At 38.6% G+C, this 12,578-nt stretch overlaps 1 protein-coding gene across 1 annotated transcript in view; it reads right to left on the bottom strand.

Moving 5' to 3' along the window:
* Nucleotides 1-12,578, bottom strand: part of LOC136863662 (FYVE, RhoGEF and PH domain-containing protein 6) — a 204,628-nt gene that overhangs the window by 55,231 nt on the left and 136,819 nt on the right. The window contains exon 7 of the mRNA XM_067140027.2: nucleotides 9,948-10,102. Coding sequence (XP_066996128.2) covers nucleotides 9,948-10,102 — 155 coding nt within the window. The remainder of the gene's footprint in view (nucleotides 1-9,947; nucleotides 10,103-12,578) is intronic.

Raw genomic sequence — 12,578 nt, 5'->3', positions numbered from 1 at the left:
CGGGTACAATCTAAAGAGGCCAATGACTTCGATCAGATGAGGCTCTTTAGGAGGGCTGATGGTCCCTTGGTGGAGGTAATACCACTAAAGTCCATCTGGCAGCACCTGCATTCCATATCAGGGGCAGCCTGAAAGAATCCTGGCAATAGTTATAATATGCCTTTGGGTGTGGTGAGCCCATCATACTAATAGCTTATAAAATGACAGAGAGTGAGTCGAGACCTCGGAAACAGGGTGACCTCCAAAAGCAACATGCCGTTTCTGGTATTCTTGTCCTGGGGGAACTGTGAAAAGTGGGCAACCAGTGATAAAGATTGCGACCATACACGTCTTGACCCTTTACACCAAGACAGAAGTACTAATAGAATACATGGGAAAGGAGGACACTGCATTGTTGGGATTGAGTGAAACCAAGTGGAAAGGAAAAGGACACAAGAGACTGAGGAAGGGGTTTTCAGTTGTTTTGAAGTGGAGGTGCAAAATGCAATAATGGAGTAGGTGTTATTGAGAGGGAAGACCTGGTACAGTACATAAAGAAAGTCTACCAGGTAAATGACAGAATCATGAAAATCAGACTTGGCTTGGAGAGTGGAGTGTAAGATTTTATCCAAGTATATGCACATCAGGCAGGTAATGCTGAAGAGAGTCTACAGAAGTTCTTTGAGGAACTGAAGAGGTGCACCAAAGATAAAGAAGTAGTGAAAATTGGTAGACATGAATGCCCATATAGGAACAGACAGGCAAGTAAAGAAGAAATGATTCGTCTTTTCAGTTATGGAAATAAAAATGCAGGAGAGCTACTACTAGAGTCTTGTGGAAGGAATGGATTAACAACAGGAAATACAGGGTTCAAGAAGAAGAACAGCCAAAAAGTAACTAGATATGGATAAGGACAAATGAGAACAAAAACAATGATTGATCTGATTTTAGTTGAGAGTGACAAATGCAGACAATTGGAAGATGTGACAGCTATGCCAAGAGAAGATTTTGAAGGAGACCATAAAATTGCAGTAGCTAAATTAAGACTTGGTAAAATAGCGAAATTAAAAGAGAAAGAAAAATAAAGGTATGGAAATTAAAGGAAAAGGGAGCCATAGGAGAAGTTCCAAGAAGGAGAAGTTGACAGTGTTGGAGAGGAATGGGCCAAGTACAAACAAGGGATGGTGAAATGTGCAGAAGATACATGTGGTAGAGTATCAGGAAAAAGAAGGAAAAGGAGACACCCTGGTGGAATAACAAAGTAAGGGATGCAGTGAAAGAAAAACAAAAGACATGGAGGAGCTCAATAGGAGGCAGAAATACGGAGAGTGGGCAAAAGTATCATGAAACAAAGAAAGCATGTCAAAGGACTGTACAGGAAGAGAAACAGAAGTGCAGGGAAAACTTCAGAGAAACCTTGCAAGAGGATGTTAAAGAATGTAAGAAAATGTTGTGTGGATTGGCTAAAAGCAAAGTAAACAGGAGAGAAGATACAAAATTTGTAAGGACAGATACAGGACAAATTTTGACTCAAAGAGGAGATATTCTCCAGTAACGGCAGGAGTATTCTGCTAAATTACTTAATATCAAATTCAAAGAACTGGAGTAAGAGGAGGAACATGAAGAAGAAGTGGTGGAAGATAACCAAAATGAAGATGTAACAACGTTGGAACTAGAAGGAGTTATAAAGAAGATGAAAAGCGGCAAAGCAACAAGTATATATGAGATGGCTATTGAGATGATAAAGGCAGCAGGACTAGTGGGGTAACATTGGATATATAAATTATTTCAAGTGATATTGAAGAAAAAAGAAGTACCAAAAGATTGGTGGAAGGGTCTGATAATCCTGGTATTCAAGAAGGTTGATAAGAAAGAATGTAGCAACTGTAGGGGAATCACCCTCATTTCACATGTAGCAAAGAGCTTTGAGAAGATATTAGGTGGAAGACTGAGGATGAAAGTAGAAAAGGAAACGGAGAAAGAGCAATATTGATTTACAAGAGATAGATCAACTTTTGATCTAATTTTTGCATTAAGGAACATGATGGAGAAAAGATGGAAGTTTTCCTTTTTTTTTTTTCTTTCTTTTGCTAGTTGCTTTATGTTGCACTGACAGAGATAGGTCTTATGGCGACGATGGGATAGGAAAGGCCTAAGAATGGGGAGGAAGCGGCCGTGGCCTTAATTAACCCTTTCCGGCCATAGCGCCCGAAAGCGCCCGACTGTTCATTTAGCCTTCCGGTCCTTAGCGCCCGAAAGCGCCCGGCTGCATTATCTGCATTCGTCTGCGATCTGTGCGATAGTTTTTTATTTTTCTCATCAGAGAAGTGTTTATAAGGCATTTATGAACACGCAGTGCAATCTACAAGTCTTAGGGAATAAAGGAAGAGAGATAATCTGTCTTGACGTTGCCTAGGCAATGGTCTTGAACTATCGCGAGCGCGGGTCAGCTGTTTCGTCCGTAAACATGGTGGAATTGAATATCGCGAATATTGAAACTGAGCTGAATATGGACGAAAAAAGTGACACAGAATCCTTGAGTAGGGGTGCAGGTGAAGTTTCAATGAGTGAATAATGTATCAACGAAGATTATTTTAGTGATAATAGTGATATTTATGAAAACGAATATCGATAAATCGGACCTGATGGTGATGCCACGGCAATTCAGGTAACACAAATATTACGCTTCGTTACTCCGAATGATTAAATGGATGATGTTGAACCTGCGCATAATTCGGAAAGAGTATTAGGGGAAAGAGATTGTTTTTTACGTATGCTAGGAGGAGAAAAACTCTTCAGTGACATAGCCTATTGCGCATATAACAATGCAGCCTTCAAACAGTCGCATTCCGGTAAGATAAAAACAGAATGGGAAGACCATTGCCCAGATGAAATAAAATCTTATATACATGGGCATCGCTCCACTTCCAAAAATCACATTATTATTGGTTTTGAGGGATTCAGACAACATGGGAATGTGACAAATGCAGACTGTCCCTGTGTCGAGTATCACGAGGAGAGGGGGGGAACACATTATGACTCAATAAACAGAGAAATGGATGTGATGGTATATTTTCTAATGCTATTGAAAATTTGAATTCATTGTGACCAATAGTTTTTACTGTAGTTAACTTTTTCTGAAACAATACGGTCTGTTTCAGTTTTTGCTAAATAATAGGTTGAAACCTGGGGATAAGCGGAGTGAAAATGCGGGCGGGAAAGTGTTAAGGTACACCCCCAGCATTTCCCTGGTGTGAAAATGGGAAACCATGGAAAACCATCTTCAGGGCTGCCGAGATGGAAGTTCAGGAAGGACTTAATGATAACATTTATAGATATTGAGAATGTATACGACAGTGTACCACCGCAACTGGTCTGAGATGCACTGATAAAAAGAACGTAGGCAGAGCAGAAGTAAAAATGATCAAAGCCATCTTTGAAAACTGTGTAAGTAGTATGAAGACTAAGATAGGACAGACAAACTGGTTCAATGAAGAAACAGGACTTTGGCAAGGAAGTGTATTATCCCCTCTACTCTTCACCACAGTCATGGATCAACTCCACAAGAGTGCACAACGAAAAATGGCAACCAAAGAAACAAAGGCCTTACTCATTGCAGACAACATAGCAATATGGGGAGAAGATGAAATGGAAGTACAAGAACAAGTTACTGCATGGAATTGGGAGATAGAGGAATATGGAATGAAAAGAAGTGTAGAGAAGAGTAAGACACTAGAGATGATGAGAGACAATACTGAAGTAAATGGAAGACCATTAGATGTTGTGAAAAGGTTCAAACATTTTTGGAGTATACTTGCACAAAATGGGAAAATAAATGAAGAAATTGGAAAGAGAATCCAACAAGCCAATGGGTTTTACGAATGTGTGAGTGGTATAGTGTGGAACCCGATATCCCAGAGAAATGCAAGAAAATTCTGTACTCAATGTATTACACACCAATTTTGACATACGGCAAGCACATGGACAACAACAAAACATGATGAAAGCAGAATCCAAGCAGCCGAGATGAAACTCCTTGGAGGAATAACTGGGAAGAAACAAAGGGATAAAGTCAGAAACATAGAAATCAGAGAGAACTGGATTCCCTAAACTGCAAGGCAAGATACTGATCAGTAAGATGAAGTGGTATGGACACAAGATGAGAATGGAAGAGGATAGAGTTCAAAAATGAGTATTTAAGGAGAAAATAACTGGTGGAAGACAACTGGGAAGGCCTAGAAAGAGGTGGATGGATACTGTGAAAGACAGTATAGAGAAAAGAGGAGTAAAAATAGAAGAAATATTGGAGGAAGGCAAGGAATGGTGGAGAGAGAGAGAAAACTGTCGAGGTCCTTGATTAACAACCCACCCTAGAACACTCAAGAGTAGAAGAAGGAGGAGGAGGTTGGCAATGCTGAAGGCTTCACATACAGGTGCATGCACTGTGCAAAAACTACTTCACTTGGTTGACCAAGTGCAGTCCCCCACTCCTCGATTTGGAGCAATAGCGCTGTCTCTCTCTTTCCTCATGCCCGTCTCGCTCGTTCCACCTGTCTCCCTCTTCCTCACTTGCTCCATAGCGCTCCAAATCCGAGCCGAGTTGAGCTGAGCTTAGCCGAGTAGCCCAGAGACGAAGCGTTGGTCCGAGCCCAGCCGAATGGGACCGATGCACTGTGCACAGGAACTCTGCGTCTCAATTGGCACGCGTGAGATTTTGGGCATTTGAGAGGCCCTGCTGTAGAGCATTGCTCTGAGTGTGTCAGCTGGTAAGACTTCCCTTAGTGTACATTTTATCACTTTATCAGCACACGTCTAAAACTTTTTGTGGCCCAGTTTTGGTTAGTGCCATTTGTAAGGATATATATGAGTAGTTGAACAAATTGAGGCATTTAGTATCCAGAACTTCTGCTCCAGTTGAAGGAGAGAAGAGGTTATATGATTCTGGGTGTTTTTGAATACTTTGTTACACTTTGATATTAATAATAATAATAAAATTTACTTGTTTAAAGAAATATACTAGTTCTGTGAATGATATCCCTGTTTACACTGAGAAACAGGAATACATCAACTGAAGACACTTGCCTGACATACCCTACAACTTCACAAAAGGCAGAATGCAAACTTCCTTCAAATCCACAGATTTTAATTAGTCTTGGGTCAAGGCCATACCCAGGAATATTTTTTGGGTTGGGCTGGAATTTTTCAGCAGTGAGGGGGGGAGGGTGTCCAAAAACATAAGCTATAGGAGCAACAAAATAGTCCGACTCATTGGCCAAATGGTCAGCATTGAGGCCTTCGGTTCAGAGAGTCCTGGGTTCGATTCCCGGCCGGATCGGGGATTTTAATCTCGTCTGATTAATTCTTCTGGTCAGAGGACTGGGTGTTTGTGTGTGTCCCTACACTTTCGTCTTCATATTCAGACAACACACTACACTACCAACCACCACAGAAAAAAAAACATGCAATATTGATTACATCCCTCCATGTAGGGAAGGGCATCCGGCCGTAAAACAAGACCAAATCCACATGTGCAACACAGTTCGCACCCGCGACCCCACAGGCGTGGGAAATGCGGTAGAAAAAGTAGAAGAGCAATAAAATACTCTGTGCATGGGGATGGTAGAATGCACCCACGGCATCCTCTCCCTGTCACAAGAGATGATTTAAAAGTGGGGACCTGATGTACTCAATTTGGGAGCATGGAGTGGCAACCATGGTTCCAATAGCTGAGTCTGGCATTGCTTCCACTTACTTGTGTCAGGCTCCTCACTTTCATCTTTCCTATCTGACAAACCTTGGTCAACACTTGTTCTCTTTCGACCCCAATGTTATTAGGTTTGTAAAGCCTAGGAAGTCTAATTTTCACCCCCTTCATCAACCTTCTCTTTCTTTTGCTGATGTCTTCATTCTTCGAAGGTCAGGCATCTTCCACATTCCTTCTGATTAGTGTTAATACAGACTGGTTGCATAATAATAATAATAATAATAATAATAATAATAATAATAATAATAATAATAATATTATATGGAATCCAACTCCTTGGCTGAATGGTCGGCGTTGAGGCCTTCGGTTCAGAGAGTCCTGGGTTCAACTCCCAGCTGGTTTGGGAATATTAATCAAGCTTTATTAATTCTTCTGGCTTGGGGACTGGGTATTTGTGTTTGTGCCAACACTCTCCTCTTCACATTTACATAACACACCCCACTACCAACTACCACAGAAACATGCAATAGTGATTACATCCCTCCACATAGGGTTGGCATCAAGAGGAGCACCCGGCCGTGAAACAGGGCCAAATCCACTGATGTGACACAAGTTCACACCCGCGACCACACAATGTGGGAAAAGCGGTAGCAGAAGAAGAATGGACTCCAGAGAGGTGTGGTGCACAGCTCTTTCAAGATGACACCCTATAGATGATCTGTGTATCTGTGAGGCTGAGTCCCTACCTAAGATGAATTCTAATGCTGAAGATGACACAAACACCCAACCCCTGAATCAGAAGAATTAACCAATGAAGGTTAAAATCCCTGACCTGGTCAGGAATTGAACTCCGGACTTCTTGGATCAAAAGGCAAGCATGCTAACCATTTAGCCATGAAGCTGAACAAAACTACTGTCCTCGTCCCGAGGTGGTAGAGCTCTTTTCAGACACAGCCCCAATGCAGGTGAGCTACACACGTCATTTTAAACCTCATAACAGCCCTCCTCCCATTTTTAAACCTCTTAAATCTTATAGCAGCTCGATAAAACGAAAATATTTCTGTATGTTTATTAAAAAAATTTTATTCCCTCCGTGTGTCATAATTTGTTCTTGTTCATATATTATACATAAATTCCACTAATTTAAAACTTGCACTTAAAGAATTGTTTATAAAAAATTACTTAACAAATAATTTGTCAATAATTTTCATACAGTAATATTTTGAATTTGCAAAGTTACACATACCCAAAATATAATTTCATTTTATTAAAGTATATAACTTTTGCATTTGGATAATGTTGGTGAAATAGAGGGCCAATTCACATATTTTATCTCATTTATATTGTAATTTTCACTTCATTCTTCAAGTCTGTCGTGAATTATTTTTTTCAGAAAATGTGTAGGTGAGACTTTATTTTTTCATAAGTACCAAATGTCTTTTGGCATAATGTTGTAAGCAATAATTTGATCATACTTGTTTATTGTGGATTTTAATAGATAAATATATTCACTAATACGCATTTTCTAAATTGGAAAAATTACACTTTCTGTTCGTATAGAAGAAACTTTGTTAAGAAAAGGTTAATATTTTATGAATCACGTACGCAAATGAATGTATAAATTCTGTATTTAGGCAGCAAATTAAACTATTTCATTACGTCCACTTATATATATATTGTTGCATAAAATCAGTGTAAAATCAATTCACCAAGCAAGTGGCTGCGTGATTTGGGTCACGTAGCTATCAGCTTGCATTCAGGAGATAGGGTGTTCAAACTCCACTACCGGCAACCCTGAAGATGGGTACATTAATTAAGGCCACGGTCCCTTCCTTTCCACTCAGAATCCTTTCTTATTCCATCGTCGCTATTTAAGACCTATCTGTGTCAGTAAGACGTAAAGCAAATTGTAAATTTAAAAAAAATTCATCATCACACTTCAATAAACTATAACACTTCATGCACATAAATAAATATAAATACCGAGCTCGATAGCTGCAGTCGCTTAAGTGCGGCCAGTATCCAATAATTGGGAGATAGTGGGTTCAAGCCCCACTGTCGGCAACCCTGAAGATGGTTTTCCGTGGTTTCCCATTTTCACACCAGGCAAATGCCGGGGCTGTACCTTAATTAAGGCCACGGCCACATCCTTCCAATTCCTAGGAGTTTCATACCCCATCGTCGCCACAAGACCTATCTGTGTCGATGCGACGTAAAGCAAATAGCAAAAAAATAAAAAATTACAAAAATAAAATAAAATTATAATAATGTTTATTATATTGTTACGTGCTCAAGAGACCATCAGCCTTGTCGCAGCCCCTTCGGTATTTCCAGAAAACGATGACTAAGCCAGCATGGGGAACCTCCTGGCGCACCTCAGAACATCGAGCATTTATTTTCCTGCTTCTGAGTCAGGGGTTGCCCTTTAGTTAATTGGCTGACACACATAAGAGTTTTACAAAATGCAATTACTCTGAGGAAAATTCAAAATTATAAAATTGTTTAGTGATCACTACGAAGGTTTAAAAACAATTCATTTTTTCTTTATAAGCATGAATGGGTGACAACCATTCTGGATGAAATCTAGTAGGACAATGGACAATTTGAGACTAAAAGCTGAATATTTTGTAAAGAAAAACAAATTTGTCATTTGAATTATTTGCTATAAATTATCGACAACTCTCTTAAGAATGTTTATTTCAGGCCTTTAATTATATCTAAAAGTCCAGCTACCAGGATGAATTGTCAATGTATTGGTGTCAGGTCTGGATTAATTTCAAGGATGGGTCAAGGATATTAACCAAGTTTGGTTAATTTTTCTAGCTCAGAGACCAAGTGTTCGTGATCACCCTAATACACCTTCCCCTACACACAGCATATCAAACTACTGACCACCACAGAAACATGCAACAGTAAATAAATCCCCCCACATAGGGTTGGCTTCAGGAAGGGCATCTGACATCCGTAACACAGGGCAAAATCTGCAATTTTTTTTTTTTTGCTTTACGCCGTACTGATGGCGATGATATAATCCACATTAGTGCCGATCCCAACTAACTTGGAAAAGGCCAGAAAAATACAATTTCTTAACTACGAAGTATGATCTACATGAACAGATAACAATACCAAAATGTGAAGACTATTTTAAGTTTCTAGGATATAACCATTCAAATATACAGGTATTTCAACACTTACGATATTTAGACATCTACTTTATGTTCTTCGTTTTCTGTATTTATACTATGCTAAGAAGAGACCCAAGCAAACATTTTTGACAAGAATGACTGCCTGGAGTGTAGATAATTGAATAATAGTGCAAAAGGTATTAAAAACAAGCAAAACCCAAAACAAACAAAATTAAAATTTCCATTTATTTTTGTATTAAAAACAAGCAAAACCCAAAACAAAAAAATTAAAATTTCCATTCATTTTTTTCAGTAAATTTATTAACTATATTTACAGAGAACCTCTGAAGGATGTGCAGCTTTATAGATTAAATTCAACTGTTTTATTTTCAAAAGTCTTGATTTCATAATAATTTTAATTTAATGGCTTGAATTTTTGAAAATCCTTACCTGCTGTTTAAATTTGTCAAATCATTCTTATTTTGTGTGCAGGAGGGGGCCCTGTCTTCGGTAATATTTGAATAATAATAATAATAATAATAATAATAATAATAATAATGTCGTATAGTCCACTTTTTCAATACTATATTATGCAATATTATTGAATTACATTACTAAAGTAGGGACTAGTTTCGGCCTTGGCTAGCCATCTTCAGCCTTAATAACTAATAACTAAATAAATGTAAAAAAACACAAATGACAGGAAAACAAATGTACAAACACACATTTAACATTAAAATCTGGGATGAACTAATTGTAAAATCTGAAATCCCAGATTTTAATGTTAAATGCATGTTTGTATGTTAGTTTTCATGTCAATTGTGTGTTTTTACATTTGTTTAGTTATTAGATGTATTACATTACGGCTGAAGATGGCCAGCCAAGGCCAAAACTAGTCCCTACTTTACTAATGTAATTCAATAATATTGCATAATATAGTATTGAAAAAGGTGGATCGTACAACATTAATGTTATTATTATTATTATTATTATTATTATTATTATTATTATTATTATTATTATTATTATTATTATTATTTATTATTATTGTGATCACAATTCAATACGGATCAAAACCATGAAGTTTATATCCTATATCATCTGACAACAAGCTACCTACAACATTTTCAGGCACTCACCTCTAAAAGTCGCTGTGGAACATATTTCCTGGTTTTCTTTCCACTACCAAGTCCCAATCTCTTAAACTGAGATTTGATATTGAAGAATGTATCTTGACTGCACTGGCCAAGTTCCAGTTTTATTATCTCATAATATTTGTCTGCATTCTCAAATTCTGTAACAAATCAATAAGGATATAAATATTAGCATCTACGATATATACCATTCAAATATATAGCTATTTCAATACTTACAATATTGAGACAATACACAATATTTAGCAAGAAAGAAATGTTAAGCGAAGTAAATTATCCTTAAATTACTCAGTTTTTAGAATTGAAAGTACTATTTCATAAAAAAACTATGCACGAAACTGCAAATATTCCTCATTGCCATTTAATACCTTACCACACCAAGTAGAAGAGAAAGTGTGATGTCTTCCCTAGTTCATCGGTTCCTCCGCTAGGTGGCTCTTCCACCAGTATGTGAACTTGAGCTTACAAGTCAGTATTCGAATTAAAAGACAATTATTGCTTGCAGAATATTATATGCTTGCCACTACCATTCCAGAAGTAAGTTGTCAGATGGTTTAGATAGCTTCTGGGTAGATTTTGTGGTCTTAGAAGATTCCATTCTCATCTGTCTTGCCACAAAATAAAATCGACACTTCATATTATGTACATGAAGGGATAATGTCAACAACATGGTCATCTTCTTCCTGAGACGTCGTCTCCAAACGGAGGTTGACAGTCCACACGGCCGGCTCTGATCTGACGTTGCAGCCATGCCATGTGAATTTATTGGAATATCTCTCAGGATCTTTAATGAAGTGGTTTCCCGTTGCCTTCTGCATCCTAATGCCATTGACCAAACAGGTTCCTCCACCATTGGGAACATTTCTTGTCCCCAGGACAATAGAGTGCCCTTACCCATACCCACTCATCCACTCTCAAAGATAATAATAAAGTTATTTGCTTTACGTCCCACTAACTACTTTTACGGTCTTCGGAGACGCCGAGGTGCCGGAATTTAGTCCAGCAGGAGTTCTTTTACGTGCCAGTAAATCTACCGACAGGAGGCTGTCGTATTTGAGCACCTTCAAATACCACCGGACTGAGCCAGGATCGAACCTGTCGAGTTGGGGTTAGAAGGCCAGCGCCTTAACCGTCTGAGCCACTCAGCCCGGCACTCTCAAAGAGACTGTTGGCACTTGGTACAGGGGATCTCCTTATACTGGGAGATAATCAGTCCCTTCATTCGTTATCTGCCTGCATATAAAATATCATTCCTCATAATATGTCCTTAGCAAGACTGTGTCTATCAATATTAAGTAGGCCGTAACTGTTCTCCAAGTCTGGTAGCAGGTCATCCATGTTCTCAGCAAAATCCAGTACATCATCATCATCATCATCATCATCATCATCATATAAAATATTATTTTTATATGCAGTCGTTGCCCCCTTTCTACCGCGGGGAGGTGAAAGTCAGGATTTCACCATCATTGAAACAAGGACCAAATGGCATTTCCTTGTTTCTCTGGTTCTTTAGAGAGGACATGGTCATCATAGCTCCCTAATTCTTTCAAATGAATGGTTATACCGTGTATACTATCCAAACACTCGTAAAATAAAATAGCCCCATAGACTATGTTCACATGAGAGTTTTTTTCACTACATTTTCAACTTGCACAAACACATTAAAAATGGCTCCTGAAGGATGGGTGAGGAAAGTGTAGTTAATGCAGTATTTATTGCTGTTCTCCCCAATAAATGTGAGGGCTGTTGCAAGTATCTCTTTTGTAGGTTTGCCGTGAAGCAGGCTGACACATTTATGACATTTTGTGACCTTTGATATGTTCCGTACTATATATTCTCCATGTTCTCAGCAAAATCCAGTGCTTCATCATCATCATCATCATCATCATCATCATCATCATCATCATCATCCTTTCCCGTTTCCAGCTTCCCGGGTCAGGTTGTGAATCAAGGACCTCCATTACTGCCTGTCTCTCCACCACTCTTCTCCTTTTTTAAGTACATCTTCTGGTTTTCCTCCCCTCTTCTCTATGCACTCCCACACCAAATCTGTCCACCTCTTTTAGGGTTCTCCTCGTGGTCTCTTTCCTGTTAACTCTCTATAAAAGCTTTTTTTGGCACACTCTCTTCTCCCATTCTCATCATATGCCCATATCACTTTAGCTTTCTTGTTTCTATCCTGTCTTGAAGTTTCATGATTCCTGTCCTTTTCCTTATCTCTTCATTCTAATTCTATCCTTTCTGGTCTTGCCCTCGATACCTCCTGGGAATTTCATCTCCCCTGCCTGTATACTACTTTCCTCTCGTTTTCTTGTAGTCCATGATCCAGTTGCGTAGAATAAAATAATTATAAAATAGAATAAAATAACGCAATCCAGTGCTCGCATTATTTTATTCTCTGCTTTTTCTACGACACCCTTATTTGTCTCTTCTGTCTTCTTAGCAAGTGTTCACATTTAACTGACAAATTATTTCTATGGCAATTCAGATTTGGGCTCACAATTACACTGACTGACAGTGACAATGCAACACCAAGGAGGAGTGGTTCGAAAGGGATGAAAGTTGGGAAAAAAACAGAGACGGCACGGATGAATAATTGATGTTTATTTCAAACCG

Source organism: Anabrus simplex, chromosome 2 (assembly GCF_040414725.1).
Source record: "Anabrus simplex isolate iqAnaSimp1 chromosome 2, ASM4041472v1, whole genome shotgun sequence".
Lineage (NCBI taxonomy): Eukaryota > Metazoa > Arthropoda > Insecta > Orthoptera > Tettigoniidae > Anabrus > Anabrus simplex.
This window is presented reverse-complemented; position numbering and strand designations above follow the sequence as displayed.